The sequence below is a fragment of the Oncorhynchus nerka genome, linkage group LG2 (genome assembly GCF_034236695.1).
Source record: "Oncorhynchus nerka isolate Pitt River linkage group LG2, Oner_Uvic_2.0, whole genome shotgun sequence".
In the NCBI taxonomy this organism is placed as follows: domain Eukaryota; kingdom Metazoa; phylum Chordata; class Actinopteri; order Salmoniformes; family Salmonidae; genus Oncorhynchus; species Oncorhynchus nerka.
Genome location: NC_088397.1, coordinates 70,215,666 through 70,239,128, shown reverse-complemented (window position 1 = coordinate 70,239,128; position 23,463 = coordinate 70,215,666). Strand labels below are relative to the sequence as shown.

At 43.4% G+C, this 23,463-nt stretch overlaps 1 protein-coding gene across 4 annotated transcripts in view; it reads right to left on the bottom strand.

Moving 5' to 3' along the window:
* Positions 1-2,157: 2,157 nt before the first annotated feature.
* Positions 2,158-23,463, bottom strand: part of LOC115141076 (SAP domain-containing ribonucleoprotein) — a 54,523-nt gene continuing 33,217 nt past the window's right edge. For 3 of the 4 annotated variants that reach the window (XM_029679683.2, XM_029679692.2, XM_029679700.2), the window contains exons 10-11: positions 4,162-4,248; positions 2,158-2,358 (exon numbers count right to left, since the gene is read on the bottom strand). In XM_029679683.2, coding sequence (XP_029535543.1) covers positions 2,317-2,358; positions 4,162-4,248 — 129 coding nt within the window. In that variant the 3' untranslated portion in view covers positions 2,158-2,316. Of the gene's footprint in view, positions 2,359-4,161; positions 4,249-6,318; positions 6,502-23,463 lie in introns of those variants that run through there. The other variant, XM_029679709.2, reaches the window with a different exon arrangement.

Sequence of the window (23,463 nt, the reverse complement as noted above, 5' to 3'; positions counted from 1 at the left end):
GCTATGCGGATGACACACAGCTGTACATTTCAATGAAACATGGTGAAGCCCCAAAATTGCCCTCGCTAGAAGCATGTGTTTCAGACATAAGGAAGTGGATGGCTGCAAACTTTCTACTATTAAACTCGGACAAAACAGAGATGCTTGTTCTAGGTCCCAAGAAACAAAGAGATCTTCTGTTGAATCTGACAATTAATCTTAATGGTTGTACAGTCGTCTCAAATAAAACTGTGAAGGACCTCGGCGTTACTCTGGACCCTGATCTCTCTTTTGAAGAACATATCAAGACCATTTCGAGGACAGCTTTTTTCCATCTACGTAACATTGCAAAAATCAGAAACTTTCTGTCCAAAAATGATGCAGAAAAATTAATCCATGCTTTTGTCACTTCTAGGTTAGACTACTGCAATGCTCTATTTTCCGGCTACCCGGATAAAGCACTAAATAAACTTCAGTTAGTGCTGAATACGGCTGCTAGAATCCTGACTAGAACCAAAAAATTTGATCATATTACTCCAGTGCTAGCCTCTCTACACTGGCTTCCTGTCAAAGCAAGGGCTGATTTCAAGGTTTTACTGCTAACCTACAAAGCATTACATGGGCTTGCTCCTACCTATCTCTCTGATTTGGTCCTGCCGTACATACCTACACGTACGCTACGGTCACAAGACGCAGGCCTCCTAATTGTCCCTAGAATTTCTAAGCAAACAGCTGGAGGCAGGGCTTTCTCCTATAGAGCTCCATTTTTATGGAACGGTCTGCCTACCCATGTCAGAGACGCAAACTCGGTCTCAACCTTTAAGTCTTTACTGAAGACTCATCTCTTCAGTGGGTCATATGATTGAGTGTAGTCTGGCCCAGGAGTGGGAAGGTGAACGGAAAGGCTCTGGAGCAACGAACCGCCCTTGCTGTCTCTGCCTGGCCGATTCCCCTCTTTCCACTGGGATTCTCTGCCTCTACCCTGTTACGGGGCTGAGTCACTGGCTTACTGGGGCTCTCTCATGCCGTCCCTGGGGGGTGCGTCACCTGGGTGGGTTGATTCACTGTTGTGGTCGGCCTGTCTGGGTTGGCGCCCCCTTGGGTTGAGCTGTGGCGGAGATCTTTGTGGGCTATACTCGGCCTTGTCTCAGGATGGTAAGTTGGTGGTTGAAGATATCCCTCTAGTGGTGTGGGGGCTGTGCTTTGGCAAAGTGGGTGGGGTTATATCCTTCCTGTTTGGCCCTGTCCGGGGTGTCCTCGGATGGGGCCACAGTGTCTCCTGACCCCTCCTGTCTCAGCCTCCAGTATTTATGCTGCATTAGTTTATGTGTCGGGGGCTAGGGTCAGTTTGTTATATCTGGAGTACTTCTCCTGTCCTATTCGGTGTCCTGTGTGAATCTAAGTGTGCGTTCTCTAATTCTCTCCTTCTCTCTTTCTTTCTCTCTCTCGGAGGACCTGAGCCCTAGGACCATGCCCCAGGACTACCTGACATGATGACTCCTTGCTGTCCCCAGTCCACCTGGCCATGCTGCTGCTCCAGTTTCAACTGGCCTGGGCCCTAGGACCATGTCCCAGGACTACCTGACATGATGACTCCTTGCTGTCCCCAGTCCACCTGGCCATGCTGCTGCTCCAGTTTCAACTGTTCTGCCTTACTATTATTCAACCATGCTGGTCATTTATGAACATTTGAACATCTTGGCCACGTTCTGTTATAATCTCCACCCGGCACAGCCAGAAGAGGACTGGCCACCCCACATATGCTCTCTCTAATTCTCTCTTTCTTTCTCTCTCTCGGAGGACCTGAGCCCTAGGACCGTGCCCCAGGACTACCTGACATGATGACTCCTTGCTGTCCCCAGTCCACCTGACTGTGCTGCTGCTCCAGTTTCAACTGTTCTGCCTTATTATTATTCGACCATGCTGGTCATTTATGAACATTTGAACATCTTGGTCATGTTCTGTTATAATCTCTACCCGGCACAGCCAGAAGAGGACTGGCCACCCCACATAGCCTGGTTCCTCTCTAGGTTTCTTCCTAGGTTTTGGCCTTTCTAGGGAGTTTTTCCTAGCCACCGTGCTTTTACACCTGCATTGTTTGCTGTTTGGGGTTTTAGGCTGGGTTTCTGTACAGCACTTTGAGATATCAGCTGATGTACGAAGGGCTATATAAATAAATTTGATTTGATTTGAAAAAGATCTTTATTGTCCAAACTTTTACATACTGTAAATATTTGTTTACTAAACAGCATAGGTTGGTATTTTACCACTGTAAAACAAGAGATACAAGTTTAAAAAATACAATGACATGTTAAAAAAAGTAAAAAAATTGTTGAATCAATTATTTCCAAATCGCTCTGCACGTTTCCTCTTCTTTGCCTGAAATGGGGGGAAAAACCGAACATGTAAGGAACATTCTACATAAATGTTGTCATGTGTGCCAAATGTATACGAAGAGCATATACAGAAATCGTGACTCCACAGAATCAGGACTTCTATTTGTGGTATATGCATTGTGTAACAATAATATATAGATCTTTCTTAAAATTGATGAATTATTATTTGAATGATGAGTGGTGGTGAGGAAACAAACATTACATCAGAGTATCAAGTCAGTATGAAGACTACCAGGCCTGATACCTGCAACATTAGAACTGCAAGCATCATCCTTACATACACTACCGTTCAAAAGTCTGGGGTCAAAACAAATGTCCTTGTTTTTATAAGAAAAGCATATTTTTTGTCCATTAAAATAACATAAAATTGATCAAACACAGTGTAGACATTGTTAATGTTGTAAATGACTATTGTAGCTGGAAACGGTTGATTTTTAATGGAATATCTACATAGGCCCATGATCAGCAACCATCACGCCTGTGTTCCAATGGCATGTTGTGTTAGATAATCCAAGTTTATAATTTTAAAAGGCTAATTGATCATTAGAAACCATTTTGCAATTATGTTAGCACAGCTGAAAACTGTTGTCCTGATTAAAGAAGCCATAAAACTGGCCTTTAGACTCGTTGAGTATCTGGAGCATCAGCATTTTTGGGTTCGATTGCAGTCTCAAAATGGCCAGAAACAAATAACTTTCTTCTGAAACGCGTCAGTCTATTCTTGTTCTAAGAAATTAAGGCTATTCCATGCGAGAAATTGCCAAGAAACTGAAGATCTCGTACAATGCTGTGTACTACTCCCTTCACAGGACAGCGCAAACGGTCTCTAACCAGAATAGAAAGAGTGGGAGGCCCAGGTGCACAACTGAGCAAGAGGACAAGTACATTAGAGTGTCTAGTTTGAGAAACAGATGCCTCACAAGTCCTCAACTGGCAGATTCAATAGTGAAGAGGCGACTCCGGGATGCTGGTCTTCTAGGCAGAGTTGCAAAGAAAAAGCAATTTCTCAGACTCGCCAATAAAAATAAAAGATTAAGATGGGCAAAATAACACAAACACTGGACAGAGGAACTCTTCCTAGAAGGTCAGCATCCGGGAGTTGCCTCTTCACTGTTGACGTTGAGACGGGTGTTTGCGGGTACTATTTAATGAATCTGCCAGTTGAGGACTTGTGAGGCATCTGTTTCTCAAACTAGACACTCTAATGTACTTGTCCTCTTGCTCAGTTGTGCACTGGGGCCTCCCACTCTTTCTATTCTGGTTAGAGACCGTTTGCGTTGTTCTATGAAGGGCGTAGTACACAGCGTTGAACAAGATCTTCAGTTTCTTGGCAATTTATTGTATGGAATAGCCTAAATTTCTCAGAACAAGAATAGACTGACGAGTTTCAGAAGAAAGTTGTTGTTTCTAGCTTGTAAATGATGACTCACAATACATTTACCTAACAGATTTTCACATCTATTGACTCAAAATAGCTTCACAATATTAATTAAATGTTTGACTTTGATTCTCTTTGAAGCACTGGCTAAATATTGAGGTATTGCCCAATTACAGTTCCTTCAGAATTAGGTAATTCTTCATTCTTTCTGTTCTAGAACATTCTAATAGCGACTTACAAAACATTCTAATACCCCCCCTCCCCAACACACAACAATGTGAACATTCCGTTCACTTATTTTGAATGCTTCTCACAGCAGTGTTTGATCACTTGAAAGTCGGTCCGACCAGCTCTCTTTTGGCAACAACAGGTCATAGCCCAGGAACATGAAAACAAAACCTTTTGTACCTCACTATCTTCAGCCCCAACTGCAGCAGCAGCGGTGAGAATCCCAAACCTCTCCTTCCTCTTTTTCAGTTTCTCGTCAACTTCAACCTGTAACACAACAGTCAAGGATGAGGAGACTTCCAAATGGTGTTTCGAAAAAGCAACAAACAAATGACATTACATTGAATAAGGGTGGAGGTAAATACCCCCAAATTCTCAGTGTGAATTTCTAAGATTAAAAGGCTGAAAATCTGGTGGCCTGGTGAATAATTTTAAAAAGGTTATGCGAGGACACCGCAAGCTTTCCTCACACACTGCGTTCTGGCAAGAGAGTGCCAACTAGAACAAACTGACAGATTCCAGGTCACTGGTCAAACCTCCAAAAACACAACCCCCGAGGTCGGCTCCATCACAATCTCCATCCCGGAAACCAAAAAGTGAGGAGCAGGAGGGGCTGAGTGGGATGCCCCATACAGCTGCAACAGTGATGGTCCAGCTTTAGGCTGCATCCAGATATTCTCCACCCTTCTCCAAAAGTGTGCACTTGCACACTCACTATCATGGATTTAAGAATTTGCATATACGGAATTAAGGAAGTTCATGATCTTTGTTCTGCAACAATACTACACAGCAAATTGGCCAGTGTTACCTTGTGTTGATTTTCAGTGTAACATTTCTAGTGTTGATTCAGTTGTTAAATTAACACTCAGTGTAAAATAACCAGTATTAAACCAAAACCACACCAATCATATTTCCTCATGCTCTATTGCAGGTAGATTTTTTGAATTGTTTGTTTCAATATCTGTTTTTGCATGTACACTGTTTGATTAATTAATTGTATGTTACTCATATATAAACATACATTTTCTAAACTACAGTGCATTTGGAAAGTATTCAGACCCCTTGACTGTTTCCACATTTTGTTACATTACAGCCTTATTCTAAAATTGATTAAATATTTTTTCCCATCAATCTACACACAATACTCCATAATGACAAAGGGAAAACAGGGCTTTAGAAACGTTTGCAAATGTATATATATAAAAAAATGTATTCAGACCCTTTGCTTTGAAACTCGAAATTGAGCTCAGGTGCATTTTGTTTCCATTGATCATCCTTGAGATGTTTCTACAACTTCATTGGAGTCCACCTGTGGTAAACTCAATTGATTGGACATGATTTGGAAAGACATACACCTGGTCCCACAGTTGACAGTGCACGTCAGAGCAAAAACCAAGCCATGAGGTCGAAGGAATTGTCCGTAGAGCTCCGAGACAGGATTGTGTTGAGGCACAGATCTGGGGAAGGGTACCAAAACATTTCTGCAGCATTGAAGGTCCCCAAGAACACAGTGGACTACATCATTCTTAAATGGAAGAAGTTTGGAACCACCAAGACTCTTCCTAGAGCTGGCCCCAGGCCAAACTGAGCTATCTATCGGGGGAGAAGGGCCTTGCTCAAGGAGGTGACCAAGAACCCAATTGTCACTCTGACAGAGCTCTAGAGTGCCTCTGTGGAGATGGAAGAACCTTCCAGAAAGATAACCATCTCTGCTGCACTCCACCAATCAAGCCTTTATGGTAGAGTGGCCAGACGAAAGCCACTCCTCAGTAAAATGCACATGACAGCCCACTTGGAGTTTGCCAAAAGGCATACCCAAGAAGACTCAAAGCTGTAATTGCTGCCAAAGGTGCTTCAACAAAGTACTGAGTAAAGGGTCTGAATACTTATGTAAATGTGATGTTTAAAAAATGTATACATTTGCAAACATTTCTAAACACCGGTTTTTGCTTCGCTATTATGGGGTATTGTGTATAGATTAGAATAAGCCTGTAACGTAAAATGAGGAAAAAGTCAAGGGGTCTGAATACTTTTCGAATGCACTGTAGTTCAATGCTGCTGATTTAATAAAGTTGGATCAAAACTGAATCAATGTCTGTAAGATCACATAATGATAGTATTCTACAGAATCTAATATAATGGCATAGTATTAGGTTACTGTAAGACAAAAACACCACTGCATTTGTCTCGCACATGGCCAAAACTCAACAACATGCACCACTCAGCAAAGTACACAGGTAGGCTATGCCAGCCTTTCTCAAACTTTTTTTTGTGCAAAGGACCAGCAAGGCATGGCCGTTTTTTACCACTTTGATAAAAAATAAATTGACAATTGCATGTTTATAAACACCAATTTTATTGCATTTATTTTTACTTTACACTAAATTAACAAACATTGTATATACTTGGCTGCCTTCATGGTTTGTCGGTCTGTCTTGTACTCATGGGAAGTCTCTCTGTGCTTTCTTCAGGGGCTGTCTGTATCCCTCCTTCTGTATGGGCTGTCTTCAGGCTGACAGTCTCAATGACAAAACAATTTAAAAAATCTTTAGTAATTATACACAATGTAACCACAATTAAATTTTTATAAACAAATAATCTTGCATTCTTTCAATATATACACTATTTAAAAAATATAATAATTAAACATGTTTGACTCACCTAATCAATTTGAGATGGGTGTGTGTTACGTGTAAATGAGTGAAGAGGTGTGGAGTCAGGCGCAGAGAGCAAAGGATGTGGGAAAAACAACACGCTTTAATGTCCTGGAAACATAACATGTACAAAAGTGGAAACACAAATGAACAGAAATATAAACGGACAGCGTGAAACCCAAATGCCAACCAAAATACACTCAAACAAAAAAACAGGAGAACAAGCCCGCACGAAACAGAAGCGGGCTGAACAGACTATATATAACCCTATCCTAACAACCAAACAAGAAACAGGTGCTACCAATTAGACAGAACTAAACAAACACAGAACAACGGATCGGCAATAGCTAGTAGACCGGCGACGACGACCGCCGAGCGCCACCCGAACAAGAAGGGGAGTCACCTTCGGTAATATTCGTGTCAGTACCCCCCCTCCTGACGCGCAGCTCCCGCAGCGCGCCGACGCAGGCCTCGGGGACGACCCGGGGGCCGAGGCGTTGGGCGATCCGGATGGAGGCGATGGAATTCACTCAACATAGATGGGTCTAGAATATCCCTCACCGGGACCCAGCACCTCTCCTCCGGACCGTACCCCTCCCAGTCAACGAGGTACTGCAAATCTCTCACCCGCCGCTCGACCTTCTGGAGGGTGATCGAACACGGCCCTGAAACGGCGGATGAACTCCGGGTAGTTGTCCTTCGCTGAGTCGGGCCCGTTCCAGACCGCATTAGCCCACTCCAGGGCTCTACCGGTCAGGCAGGTGATGAGGACCCCTACTCTCTCCTCCTCCGAGGGGGCCGGCCGAACGGTGGCCAGGTAGAGGTCTAATTGCAGCAAGAATCCCTGGCACCCCGTCGCTGCTCCATCGTAATTCCTCGGAGGCGTCATGTGCAGAGCGCTGGAACCGGATCCAGATGGGGGAGATGGTAGAGTTGCTGGTAGGAGGGTCGGTGGGGTAGTAGTAGGGAAACCATTCCTCTCCCAACGATGAATCCTCTCCATCATCTGATCCATCGCTGATCCTAGGCGATGGAGGATGGACGTGTGATGTTGAACTCGCTCTTCCATAGTGGGAAGAGGAGTGGTCGCTGCTCCTGCTGACTCCATAGAAGGTGCGGGCTTCTGTTACGTGTAAATGAGTGAAGAGGTGTGGAGTCAGGCGCAGAGAGCAAAGGATGTGGGAAAAACAACACGCTTTAATGTCCTGGAAACATAACATGTACAAAAGTGGAAACACAAATGAACAGAAATATAAACGGACAGCGTGAAACCCAAATGCCAACCAAAATACACTCAAACAAAGAAACAGGAGAACAAGCCCGCACGAAACAGAAGCGGGCTGAACAGACTATATATAACCCTATCCTAACAACCAAACAAGAAACAGGTGCTACCAATTAGACAGAACTAAACAAACACAGAACAACGGATCGGCGATAGCTAGTAGACCGGCGACGACGACCGCCGAGCGCCACCCGAACAAGAAGGGGAGTCACCTTCGGTAATATTCGTGACAGTGTGCCTGTCTCTTGGACACTTGTCAAACCTCGGAGGGAAGGAGGAGGGATACTCTCAAAGTGTTTAACAGCCAGTCTGCTGCGATATTTTAATTTTGTTGCAGCAAGAGAGGAAAAGCTGGTCTCACATAAGTATGTGGAATGAAAAGGGATTAACGTCTTCACTCCCATCTCGCTGAGTTGCGGAACAGCCAGAATGTGGAAAGGCGTATCTCATTAAAACGAGCGTGTATGCCTTGGTCACAGGACAGCTCCAATAGTTTATCCTAAAAAACCGGTGACAAGCTGAGTCTCTTCAGTGTTGGTGAACGGATTACTCATCCATCGCTTTCCCGAGTGGGGATAAGATTGTGAGGGGAAGAAATCCACAAATTTGATCAGAGTTTGGCTCAGATGTGACCCCATCAATGTCCACATCCCCCTCTTCAGCTAGAGTTGAGAATAGGGGGGAACATATCGAAAATGCCTCTATCCACACTTGGTCTCTCCTGACGCCCAGCTTTTTCTGGAAAGTGGCAACTAAACTCAGCAACAACAAAAAAAGTCCCCTTTTCAGGATCCTGTCTTTCAAAGATAATTCGTAAAAATCCAAAATAACTTCACAGATCTTCATTGTAAAGGGTTTAAACACTGTTGCTTGTTCAATGAACCATAAACAATTAAATGAACATGCACCTGTGGAATGGTCGTTAAGACACTAACATCTTACAGACGGTAGGCAACTAAGATCACAGTTATGAAAACTTCAGACTCTAAAAAGAGTCCATTCTACTGACTCTGACAAACACCAAAAGAAAGATACCCAGGGTCCTTGCTCATCTGCGTGAACGTGCCTTAGGCATGCTGCAAGGTGGCATGAGTAGCAATCCATGAGGAGGAGATGGACTGCAGTACTCAATACAGCTGGTGGCCACACCAGATACTGACTGTTACTTTTGATTTTGACCCCCCCTTTGTTCAGGGACACATTATTCCATTTCTGTTAGTCACATGTCTGTGGAACTTTTTGTCTCAGATGTTGAATCTTGTTATGTTCATACAAATATTTACACGTTAAGTTTGCTGAAAATAAACGCAGTTTACCGTGAAAGGACGTTTATTTATTTGCTGAGTTTATATACAAGAAATTGGGCTGCATTTGAAATGTCTGTCTCATCTAATTCTAATCGGATTGCAAAGCAATTTGATGCGTGTGCTCGGTCTAAAACCTGTGATTCAATATCATCTGCCATATCCTGGATTCTACACGTGACTTTGTCATTGAAAAGTGGTATTTCACTGATCTTTGTAGCAGCAATTGGGCCCAAAATCTCTCGGCAAGCAACCACGACTGAGGGCATGACCAACTTTTCAACTATAGTGAAAGAAGCCTGGCACTTGGAAATGTTATGAGAGAGTACGTATGAAGCCTTCAGTAAACTCTCGTTGTCTGTGAAAATATTGTACAGCATTTTTGATTGGTTGGTCAGCTCACCTCGTTCGTTTAACCTTGAGATGTGGATGCTTTGTTTCTAAATGTCTGCACATTTGATGGCTTCATAGCATGTTGCGGAGGCAAGTCTGACATCACACAGACTGGTTTTGGCAGGCAGCTGTTATTTGAAACAAATTCAAACTTGATGTAGCATAGAGAGTACTATCAAGTGAATGGATGATACTTTTTTGCCTCAGAGGACCTAAAAAAATGTGCCTTCTTTCACATTAAAACACTAATCTAGTTGCTATTGTTTAGAGCAGGCCATGATTAACTAAAAGGGAGAGCAAGAGCGTGCAGGCTGCACAGCAGGGCTAGCTTGTGTGTGTGTTTGGTGTGCTATACTTCATCATGGCAACACAATTTGTTTACTGCAGCATGCATAGTTAAGTAGGCCTAGGGAAAGAATTTAGTCAAGACAAATATTCCGGGCACTGACAAGCATTCCTCCAAGGACTGGTGCCGGTCCACGGACCAAGGTTTGAGAAGGGCTATGCTACATACATAGATGTTAACGTCATCTGCTCTGAAATTCACTCACTGTACATTATTCAAAACAACACTGTAGACTAGTTCAAAACACAGTTTAACTCTAGTTCTAAATGCATATCCCCATGAAACTGATTGAGATCAAATGGTTGATATGCAGATGCTGCATGGACGTTTCACCAGTAAAACTTGAATTATCATTCACAAATCGACAGTGAGAAATGTGAAAGGAGACCACAAAAATGTGTGCGTAAAGTAGAGGTAAAGAAACACGCGCAGAATGTGATCCGCATATATAGAAAAAAAAGTCTGGAAAAAGTTGGATCCTCAGCCACAGCCTTAAATGTAACACTGTCTGTGCTGATTTAACACTGGAGAATTTGCTGCGTAGCTTAACAGACCAACAAAGGTGGTGAATAATTGCTTTTGAAGACTGATATGAAGGAGGTTGCTCTACCACCAGAATTGTTGAAGAAAATTAAAAGTTGGTCAAAGTTCCATAATTTTCTGAAGTTCACATTTGTGGCCGATGGATATAGGCTGCATATACTGCTTTGCTTAATTCAACTGCATGTCATTGCAATTACAATTCTGTACACTGTGGTTTCAAGTGACGATTACAAGGCAAAGATTAGAAGCAGAAATATATAAAAGCTGCATTTTGGTGCCGAAACCCAGACTAAAGAGTATGGCACCCAGATGCCAAATTTCTCTACAGAGCCTAATATATTGACAATTTAAGTTGCCACTTGATTTACCATTCAAGTTATGTCCAAAATAGTGGGATTACACATGCAATTCTCAAAATCAGGATTGTGGATGTACAGCCACACACAATTATTCATAGAAATTCGTTTTTCGTCTTTACCATAGATTGGAGAATAAAAAAAACGAATCTTTGCTTGCATATTGACTTTTCCTTTCCAGTTACTTGACATACCATTTTCACAAAATACTACTAAAGAACACAATCATGGACTGAGAGGATAAGTTTGTCAAAATATTGTGTAGAGGGAAGGGGTTGGCTTATGAAAATGGTTGTGCATTTCTTTAAGGCCTGCAGTCAGTGAAAGGCTCTGTGGGGTCTCCATAGTTCACATGGCAAACTCTCAAAAACTGTGTGAGGGGCAGGGGGGTTGTCCCCCCTGCCCCTGTCATGCCTTAAGCAGAGGCCAGTGTTGACATAGTGCTGGCCAATCTAATTTTGATTGTCAGGAGCAGGGAACGGCAATCACCCCCCTTCACCCCCTTGAGATCATCAAGTTCATTTCTCTGGCTGCAGTGTTATTTTTTTGTGCCCCCCCCAAGCCTCTCTATCCTCCCTCTCTCTCTCTATTCACAAAGCCATTCTAGAACAGCTTGAATTAGTGACAGTTATTATTCAGACTAATGAGTAAAAACTCAGAGGCTACAACAGTTTAGCTAAATGCAAAGAAGTGGGGGGGGGGGGGGGGGAAATCGGTCAGAGGCAAGAAGACGGGTATAATACTCTTTTAGTATAAAGTCACTTTATCCACCAATAACAACCATGCCCACAGAAACACTAAAATAAAAAAGTTTTCAGACATCACTATTTCTGATTAATAGAGGCTGACAGAGTTGACAATCATCTCTGTAGTTCCCTTTGTGAAAGACAGGGATGACATCTGAAATTCTGAGGGAGATGAAATTGTGACATGTCAAGGAGCCTTTATTGTTTTCCCAGATCTGTATGGCCAGAGAGGACAGATGGCCCTCTATACTTCTTTACAAAAGTGTATGCGTACATTTGAGTGTGTGTGGTTCCATACACTATGTGGGGGAAAAGGGTATTATCATTCCAGATTCAAATGCACATAGAGCTGAGTCTGGCCAAGCCCACTTCTCCTTAAAAATCCCATGTAAATGATGGTCCTTCAGATGAGTAGACAAATGCCTTGTCTACAGTGCCTTCAGAAGTTATAAAATATGATCTTAGGCTTTCAAAAGGCCCTTCAGACAAACATTATAATTTTGGTGCACATAGAATGAGTCATGGGTGCATTCAAGTGCGTGTTACGCGGCTCGTTTTCTTCACAATATTTTTCTTAATTCTGTTCAGGTCAACCCAGGGTATAGCATGTCATCCTTGTAACTGTGGCTGAAACAAAGCAATCATAAACATTTATACTGCAAATTACATGAATTGTTAACATCCCCGTTAGTGAGCATTTCTCCTTTGCCAAGATAATTCATCAACCTGACAGGTGTGGCATATCAAAAAGCTGATGAAACAGCATGATCATACAGGTGCACCTTGTGCTAGGGACAATAACCGGCTACTCTAAAATGTGCAGTTTTGTCACACAACAAAGCCACAGATGTCTCAAGTTGATGAAGCGTGCAACTGACTGCAGGAATGTCCACCAAAGCTATTGCTAGAGAATTGAATGTAAATTTCTCTACCATAAGCATTGTTTAAAAAAATGTGGCAGTATATCCAACCGGCCTCACAACCTTAGGCCACGTGTAACCACGCCAGCCCAGGACCTTCACATCCGGGTCGGAGACCAGCCACCCGGACAGTTGATGAAACTGGGTTTGCACAACCAAATGCTCACCTTCGATGGCCACAGGCATGCTGGAGTAGTGTGCTCTTCAAGGATGATCCCGTTTCAACTGTACTGGGCAGATGGCAGACAGCGGTATGGCGTTGTGTGGGCGAGCGGTTTGCTGATGTCAACGTTGTGAGCAGAGTGCCCCATGGGGTTATGGTATCGGCAGGCATAAGCTACGGACAGCGAACACAATTGCATTTTATCGATGGCAATTTGAATGAATAGAGATAACGTGATGAGATTCTGAGGCTCATTGTCGTGCCATTAATCCGCCGCCATCACCTCATGTTTCAGCATGGTAACGCACGGCCCCATGGCGCAAGGATCTGTACACAATGAAAAGGTCCTAGTACTTGCATGGCCTGCATACCCACGAGACATGTCACTTATTGAGCATGTTTGGGATGCTCTGGGTTGATGTGTACGACAGCATGTTCCAGTTCCTGCCTATATCCAGCAAGAGGAGTAGTACAACATTCCACAGGCCACAATCAACAGCCTAATCAACTCTGTGAAGGATCCCGCTGCATAATGCAAATGGTGGTCACCAGATACAGACTGGTTTTCTGATCCACGCCCTTACCTTAACGTATGTATCTATGACCAACACATGCATATCTGTATTCCCAGTCATGTGAAATACATAGATTAGGGCTGAATGAATTTATTTCAATTGACTGATTTCCTTATATGAACTATGAAATCTTTGAAATTGTTGCATGTTGCGTTGATATTTGTTCACCGCATATGTATTGATTCGATAACGCCATTTGCTGTTCCAAAAATACTGCTAGCTACAGTGCATTCGGGAAGTATTCAGACCCCTTGAATTTTTCCACATTGCATTACATTACAGCCTTGTTAGAAAATGGATTTAACCCCCCCCCCCCCAATCTACACACAATACCCATACTGACAAAGCAAAAACAGGTTTAGAATTTTTTGCAAACGCATAAAAAGAAACTGAATTTACATACATACGTTTTCAAACCCTTTACTGCTTTGTTGAAGCACCTTTTGCATTGATTACAGCCTTGAGTCTTTTTGGGTTTGACTCTACAACTTCGGCACACCTGTATATGGGGAGTTTCTTCCATTCTTCTTTGCAGATCCTCTCAAGCTCGGGCAAGTTGGATGGGGAGCGTCGCTGCACAGCTATTTTCGGGTCTCTCCAGAGATGTTAGATCGGGTTCAAGTCCGGGCTCTGGCTGGGCCACTCAAGATCATTGAGACTTGTCCCAAAAACACTCCTGCGTTGTCTAGGCTGTGCGCTTATGGTCGTTGTCCTGTTGGAAGGTGAACCTGAGGTCTTGAGCACTCTGGAGCAGGTTTTCATCAAGGATATCTCTGTACTTTGTTCCGTTCATCTTTTTCTTGATCCTGACTAGTCTTCAATGTCCCTGCCAGGTTTCCTCCAGACGTGACGCTTGGCATTCAGACCAAAGAGTTCAATCTTGGTTTCATTAGACCAGAGAATATTGATTCTCATGGTCTGAGAGTCCTCCAAGCGGGCTGTCATGCCTTTTACTGAAGAGTGGCTTTCATCTGGCACCCATCTCCACAGAGGAACTCTGCAGCGTGACCATCAGGTTCTTGGTCACCTCACTGACCAAGGCCCTTCTCCTCCGATTGCTCAGTTTTGCTGGGAGGCCAGCTCTAGCAACAATCTTGGTGATTCCAAACTTCTTCCATTTAAGAATGATGAAGGCCACTGTGTTCTCGAGGACCTTCAATGCTGCAGAAATGTTTTGCTACCCTTCCCCAGATCTGTGCCTCGACATAATCCCGTCTCAAAGGACAATTCCTTCAACCTCATACCTTGGTTTTTGCTCTGACATGCACTCAACTGTGGGGCCTTAAATAGACAGGTGTGTTAATTTTCTAAATCATGTCCAAACAATTGAATTGGCCACCAGTGGACTCCAATCAAGTTGTAGTGACATCTCAAGGATGATCAAAGGAAATTGGATGCACTTTAGCTCAATTTGGAGTGTCATAGCAAAGGGGTGTGAATACTTATGTAAATTAGACGTATGTATTTCATTTAAAAAAATGTGCAACCTGTTTTCACATCGTCATTATGTGATATTCAGGGTTCGTACAGATCGTGGCAAGTAAAATTCAAAGACTTAAGTACTTTTTAAAGCACTAATATTTACTTTCAAGGACCATCAATTTATAATAGTTCCTATTACGCAATTATTTCTAGTCGCCACCAGAAGGCAGTATACCGCCACATCCGCATGAAAAATCCTAACTTACTATTTATCACTACCTTACAAGTTCTACTCAATAATATGTGTTTCACTACTTATTTACTACATACATGAGTGGTAAGTCAGTACTGATGATGTTGACTTATTTCCTTATATGAACTGTAACTCAGTAAAATGTTTATTTTTGTTCGGTGTACTTGATATTTAAATTGACTTTATATTTCACAAAATGTTAGGCCCCACATAATAACATGAAAGTGAATTCTGACAGTGTAAAAGCACCTTCTATACCCATTTGAAGATGAATAACTTGTTTATGTGTTCGATACGATTAAAGATTCTCTCAGGGGACTCTATTTACATTTTAGGCAACCCAACATGGGTCCCGGACCCCAAGTTTGGGAACCACTGTACTACTAACCTCTCTCCCTGCTTGCTTCCTCTCTCTGTCTATCTCCTTTGCTTCCTTCATTGCAGCCTGACTCACCACTGTCTCACTACTCTCTGTAAAGACAAGGTATTTTATTATGCCCATATTTTGATTATAGCTAGCTTAATTTCAGTCAACTGCTCCTGCTTAGGTCAGGCTCAGTTCAATTTTAGCTATAACTAGCTGGCTAAGGATGAAGCTAGCTACCTGGCTGATAGCCAGAGCCCTTGAGCTACCAACTAGCTAGACACCTGAAATATCAGTGACTATTTACCAGTTGTACACTGATTCTCTGAAAGTCCAGAGGTTTTTATTTGGGGGGGGGGTCTGTTGACACGGCAGGGGTCAAGGGATGTTTACAATATTCTCACTGTCAGCGGTGTCTCTGCCACTTGCCACTGTAGGTCTGGGCTGAGGAAGTTTGTTTCACCTCTCGGCCTATGTCGTGGGCGGATTTTCCCGTTGGACAGAGTGGTGAATGAATGTGCTGCTACCAAGGCAAATCCTGGAGAGCGGGCAAACATTGAGCATACATTAAATCACTCATGATTCCACTCGTTCGCTGAGGTAGACGCAATTAAAACTCAGATCAAGAAGCCTTCTGAGCGTTGATCAACACTAAGTTTGTTTTACTCACTGCTCTAGCACACTCTGCTAACCCTGATGTCCTTGCCGTGTCTGAATCCTGGCTCAGGAAGGCCACCAAAAATTCAGAGATTTCCATACCCAACTATAACATCTTCCGTCAAGATAGAACTGCCAAAGGGGGAGGAGTCACAGTCTACTGCAGAGATAGCCTGCAAAGTAATGTCATACTTTCCAGGTCCATACCCAAACAGTTCGAACTACTAATTCTGAAAATTACTCTCTCCAGAAATAAGTCTCTCACTGTTGCCGCCTGCTACCGACCCCCCTCAGCTCCCAGCTGTGCCCTGGACACCATTTGTGAATTGATTGCCCCCCATCTAGCTTCAGAGTTTGTTCTGTTAGGTGACCTAAACTGGCATATGCTTAACACCCCGGCAGTCCTACAATCTAAGCTAGATGCCCTCAATCTCACACAAATCATCAAGGAACCCACCAGGTACAACCCTAACTCTGTAAGCAAGGGCACCCCTCATAGACGTCATCCTGACCAACTGGCCCTCCAAATACACCTCCGCTGTCTTCAACCAGGATCTCAGCGACCACTGCCTCATTGCCTGTATCCGCTACGGTGCCGCAGTCAAACGACCACCCCTCATCACTGTCAAACGCTCCCTAAAACACTTCTGTGAGCAGGCCTTTCTAATCGACCTGGCCCGGGTATCCTGGAAGGACATTGACCTCATCCCGTCAGTTGAGGATGCCTGGTCATTCTTTAAGAGTAACTTCCTCACCATTTTAGATAAGCATGCTCCGTTCAAAAAATGCAGAACTAAGAACAGATACAGCCCTTGGTTCACTCCAGACCTGACTGCCCTCGACCAGCACAAAAACATCCTGTGGCGGACTGCAATAGCATCGAACAGTCCCCGCGATATGCAACTGTTCAGGGAAGTCAGGAACCAATACACGCAGTCAGTCAGGAAAGCTAAGGCCAGCTTCTTCAGGCAGAAGTTTGCATCCTGTAGCTCCAACTCCAAAAAGTTCTGGGACACTGTGAAGTCCATGGAGAACAAGAGCACCTCCTCCCAGCTGCCCACTGCACTGAGGCTAGGAACACGGTCACCACCGACAAATCCATGATTATCGAAAACTTCAACAAGCATTTCTCAACGGCTGGCCATGCCTTCCGCCTGGCTACTCCTACCTCGGCCAACAGCTCCGGCCCCCCCGCAGCTCCTCGCCCAAGCCTCTCCAGGTTCTCCTTTACCCAAATCCAGATAGCAGATGTTCTGAAAGAGCTGCAAAACCTGGACCCGTATAAATCAGCTGGGCTTGACAATCTGGACCCTCTATTTCTGAAACTATCCGCCGCCATTGTCGCAACCCCTATTACCAGCCTGTTCAACCTCTCTTTCATATCGTCTGAGATCCCCAAGGATTGAAAGCTGCCGCAGTCATCCCCCTCTTCAAAGGGGAGACACCTGGACCCAAACTGTTACAGACCTATATCCATTCTGCCCTGCCTATCTAAGGTCTTCGAAAGCCAAGTCAACAAACAGGTCACTGACCATCTCGAATCCCACCGTACCTTCTCCGCTATGCAATCTGGTTTCCGAGCCGGTCACGGGTGCACCTCAGCCACACTCAAGGTACTAAACGACATCATAACCGCCATCGATAAAAGACAGTACTGTGCAGCAGTCTTCATCGACCTCGCCAAGGCTTTCGACTCTGTCAATCACCATATTCTTATCGGCAGACTCAGTAGCCTCGGTTTTTCGGATGACTGCCTTGCCTGGTTCACCAATTACTTTGCAGACAGAGTTCAGTGTGTCAAATCGGAGGGCATGTTGTCCGGTCCTCTGGCAGTCTCTATGGGGGTGCCACAGGGTTCAATTCTCGGGCCGACTCTTTTCTCTGTATATATCAATGATGTTGCTCTTGCTGCGGGCGATTCCCTGATCCACCTCTACGCAGACGACACCATTCTATACACTTTCGGCCCGTCATTGGACACTGTGCTATCTAACCTCCAATCGAGCTTCAATGCCATACAACACTCCTTCCGTGGCCTCCAACTGCTCTTAAACGCTAGTAAAAACCAAATGCATGCTTTTCAACCGATCGCTGCCTGCACCCGCATGCCCGACTAGCATCACCACACTGGATGGTTCCGACCTTGAATATGTGGACACCTATAAGTACCTAGGTGTCTGGCTAGACTGCAAACTCTCCTTCCAGACCCATATCAAACATCTCCAATCGAAAATCAAATCAAGAGTCGGCTTTCTATTCCGCAACAAAGCCTCCTTCACTCACGCTGCCAAGCTTACCCTAGTAAAACTGACTATCCTACCGATCCTCGACTTCGGCGATGTCATCTACAAAATTGCTTCCAACACTCTTCTCAGCAAACTGGATGCAGTTTATCACAGTGCCATCTGTTTTGTCACTAAAGCACCTTATACTACCCACCACTGCGACTTGTATGCTCTAGTCGGCTGGCCCTCGCTACATATTCGTCGCCAGACCCACTGGCTCCAGGTCATCTACAAGGCCATGCTAGGCAAAGCTCCGCCTTATCTCAGCTCACTGGTCACGATGGCAACACCCATCCGTAGCACGCGCTCCAGCAGGTGTATCTCATTGATCATCCCTAAAGCCAACACCTCATTCGGCCGCCTTTCGTTCCAGTACTCTGCTGCCTGTGACTGGAACGAATTGCAAAAATCACTGAAGTTGGAGAATTTTATCTCCCTCACCAACTTTAAACATCAGCTATCTGAGCAGCTAACCGATCGCTGCAGCTGTACATAATCTATTGGTAAATAGCCCACCCATTTTCACCTACCTCATCCCCACAGTTTTTATTTATTTACTTTTCTGCTCTTTTGCACACCAATATCTCTACCTGTACATGATCATCTGATCATTTATCACTCCAGTGTTAATCTGCAATATTGTAATTATTCGCCTACCTCCTCATGCCTTTTGCACACATTGTATATAGACTCCCCTTTTTTTCTCTACTGTGTTATTGACTTGTTAATTGTTTACTCCATGTGTAACTGTGTTGTCTGTTCCCACTGCTATGCTTTATCTTGGCCAGGTAGCAGTTGCAAATGAGAACCTGTTCTCAACTAGCCTACCTGGTTAAATAAAGGTGAAATAAAAAAATAAAAACACTGGGAACGCAATCAGTGGGTAAACGATAATTAACTAAATAAAAAAAGGTGAGTAAGCGGCGTTTATCCTCCACTACATCCCTGTTTGGGTCTGGCAAAACCCATTCATAAACATAAATATCCTGCCAGGCAGGATTAAATCTACATTTCCCCTGCATTTTAGCCATCGATGTGACGTTTGGTGGCGCCTAATCAGTCAGTTCTGTAGCTGCCTGGCTGAGTGCCCATGTGGGTAGAATGAGCGAGCTCGCCTGGCAACCAGAGGAAATAAAACTCAGTAGTCTGCCTGTAAATTAATTTGAAGACCAATAAATTGTTCTAATAAATAATTTCCTCATTTTCTGTTGCCCTTATTTTAATTCAAGTACTTTTCAAGTACCAACTTGAGCAAATGTCTGATTTAAGGTATTCCAGAACTTGAATTTCAGAGTGCCAAATTCAAGTACTTTAAGCACCTTGTGTGAACCCTGGGTATTGTGTTTGGATGGGAGAGAAAATAAATATATGTAATCCATTTTGAATTCAGGCTGTAACAACAAAATGTAGAATAAGCCAAGGGGTATGAATACCTTCTGAAGGCAATGTAAGTGCAGATACATGCACCACTTCATTGCCCTTGATCTGCTGTGTGCGTGCATCTTGCTAGCTGTCACTCAAATGGCAAGGGGCTGAAGCTCATTGGCTAGAACTTGAATTGCTAGGGGGCTGGCACACGTCGGGGAAAACTGTATTGGGACCGCTTCTAGAAAAACATTTGCTTTCAGACCAGGGATTTCGTGGCTAATTGAGGCATGACAGTAATTCTGCTCATAGATTATGCATATGAACTACACATGGTCACTTCTAGCCCAAAGCAGGAGGTTTATAAAAAAATATTTTAAAAAATTAGTCTCAAGTTCAAACTTGTGATTTTATGCTCACTAATGATTTTAAGTTCAAAGAAGAGAGATTGAAACGTGTATATGATGTCAGAATTAGCCAAATATAGTTGCTTCTAAATAAGGGTAGATATGGTTTGTATGACTTAACTAGCCACATTCAGGAGTATGAGGATAACTGTGAGAACTAAATAGTCCTAGGTAATTAGGTATGCTTTGAACAAGTTAACCAGAAATGGAAAAGACGCATAGAACATAGCTATCTTTAGAAGGAAATGTTCTAAGCTTCTGTATAAAAACAATATTGTTATCCTTTAATCAACGTAAGCTCGGTGTTGGGACAGTGACAATCGTTTTGTTTTTGCACTGTACAGCACTTTGGATGGAAATGGATTTGACCATGATTTACAGACCATTCTGAATAATGATTGAGTGAGAAAGTTACAGAAATACACATCATACCCCCAAGACATGCTAACTTCTCACCATTACAATAACAGTGGAGGTTAGCATTTTGGGGTATGATTTCTGAGTGTACCTTTCTCACGCATCATTATTCACAATTCATTCAGGATTACCCATAATCATGGTACCATCCACATTAATGTAGGTGTTTAGAAACATTCTATTCTTATTTACAACGTTTTACTACTTCAATACAAGTGAATTTGTCCCAGTAATTTGGTCCCCAAAAATGGGGGGACGATTTACAAAAAGTCCTCTAATTACCATCAAATAAAATTTGACAGTCTGCACTTTAACCTCCGTCATTTATCATTTAACAGGGCCAAAAAAAAGTAGCAAACAATTGTCACTGTCCCAAAACATTTGGAGCTCACTGTAGATAAGGCTGTATAATATACAGTATCTGTAAATCTAATATAAATTTCATGGATATCTAAAGAAAAACTAAAACTATTCAATTTAGTTCAGTCTAATTAACCTACAATTGTGAGAAGCACTAACAGCTGAAAGTTTACCAAAAAAAGCATGTCTTATGTATGATGGACTTGGCAGAGAAAATAGGAATGATACACCATTACCCACAAATCATTCAGGGGAAGGAGCTATAAAAAACAAAGACATACAAACGTGAAAATGTGCTCAGCCCTTTCCACCCCCATTCCTAAAACTTGCAGGGCCTCTCTACAAGCTCCGTCGCAAAGAACAGTTCTCACTTGACCTGAAAGCACAACTGCAGATTGTCAAAGCTAATCTTGACAGTACAGAGAACAAATCCTACCCCAAAGACCAAAGGTGAAAGCTCAATGATATTCTGTTAGGGAGGGAGTGTCACTGAAAAACAGACCAGCACACATAAAAACAATACTACAAAACATAACACATTATGGAAAACAGTTGTGAAACCAGCTACCTTATATATTAAACGTATACAGTGGGGCAAAAAAGTATTTAGTCAGCCACCAATTGTGCATGTTCTCCCACTTAAAAAGATGAGAGGCCTGTAATTTTCATCATGGGTACACTTCAACTGTGACAAACAAACTGAGAGAAAAAAAATCGGATTTGTAGGATTTTTAATGAATTTATTTGCAAATTATGGTGGAAAATAAGTATTTGGTCACCTACAGATTTCTGGCTCTCACAGACCTGTAACAACGTCTTTAAGAGGCTCCTCTGTCCTCCACTCGTTACCTGTATTAATGGCACCTGTTTGAACTTGTTATCAGTATAAAAGACACCTGTCCACAACCTCAAACAGTCACACTCCAAACTCCACTATGGCCAAGACCAAAGAGCTGTCAAAGAACACCAGAAACAAAATTGTAGACCTGCACCAGGCTGGGAAGACTGAATCTGCAATAGGTAAGCAGCTTGGTTTGAAGAAATCAACTGTGGGAGCAATTATTAGGAAATGGAAGACATACAAGACCACTGATAATCTCCCTCGATCTGGGGCTCCACGCAAGATCTCACGCCGTGGGGTCAAAATGATCACAAGAACGGTGAGCAAAAATCCCAGAACCACACGGGGGGACCTAGTGAATGACCTGCAGAGAGCTGGGACCAAAGTAACAAAGCCTACCATCAGTAACACACTACGCCGCCAGGGACTCAAATCCTGTAGTGCCAGACGTGTCCCCCTGCTTAAGCCAGTACATGTCCAGGCCCGTCTGAAGTTTACTAGAGAGCATTTGGATGATCCAGAAGAAGATTGGGAGAATGTCATATGGTCAGATGAAACCAAAATATAACTTTTTGGTAAAAACTCAACTCGTCGTGTTTGGAGGACAAAGAATGCTGAGTTGCATCCAAAGAACACCATACCTACTGTGAAGCATGGGGGTGGAAACATCATGCTTTGGAGCTGTTTTTCTGCAAAGGGACCAGGACGCCTGATCCGTGTAAAGGAAAGAATGAATGGGGATGTGTCGTGAGATTTTGTGAGATTTTGAGTGAAAACCTCCTTCCATCAGCAAGGGCATTGAAGATGAAACGTGGCTGGGTCTTTCAGCATGACAATGATCCCAAACACACCGCCCGGGCAACGAAGGAGTGGCTTCGTAAGAAGCATTTCAAGGTCCTGGAGTGGCCTAGCCAGTCTCCAGATCTCAACCCCATAGAAAATCTTTGGAGGGAGTTGAAAGTCCGTGTTGCCCAACAACAACCCCAAAACATTACTGCTCTAGAATAGATCTGCATGGAGGAATGGGCCAAAATACCAGCAACAGTGTGTGAAAACCTTGTGAAGACTTACAGAAAACATTTAACCTATGTCATTGCCAACAAAGGGTATATAACAAAGTATTGAGATAAACTTGTTATTGACCAAATACTTATTTTCCACCATAATTTGCAAATAAATTCATAAAAAAATCCTACAATGTGATTTTCTGGATATTTTTTCTCATTTTGTCTGTCATAGTTGAAGTGTACCTATGATGAAAATTACAGGCCTCTCATCTTTTTAAGTGGGAGAACTTGCACAATTGGTCGCTGACTAAATACTTTTTTGCCCCACTGTACATATTTCAAATAAATCAAAAAGGTAGGGACAGGGTGCAAATGTAACAATGGGGCAGGGTGATGTGGGAGGTGCGTGATTTGCAAGCTGTCAGCTGATTACCCTACCGATGAAGAGCAGTAGGCCCCATTCTCTGTCCAGTGCCTCATGTCCCTCCCATCGCCACCCCAACGCTCCCAATACCCCATCGGAAGAGGTCTGTTGCGTTGTGGCCTCACTAAATCAACATTGTTATAATGAGAGAACACTTGACCCCAAGCAGCCTCGGCCCCTCACGTGGGTGTCAGTCCCATGATGGGCGGCACATTATGATTCGTAGGAAAGCCTGGGTCATGTTAGGCCACAATTACCTCAATCAAAACGTCAGCATACCTCAGCCCCCCCCACCCAAACACGCCTCCCTCCAACACCACTCCAGTCACACATCCATCTTGGAAAACAACAAAGACAAATGCCGTGCCCAGCTAGGCTACACCTCCGGCCTAAAA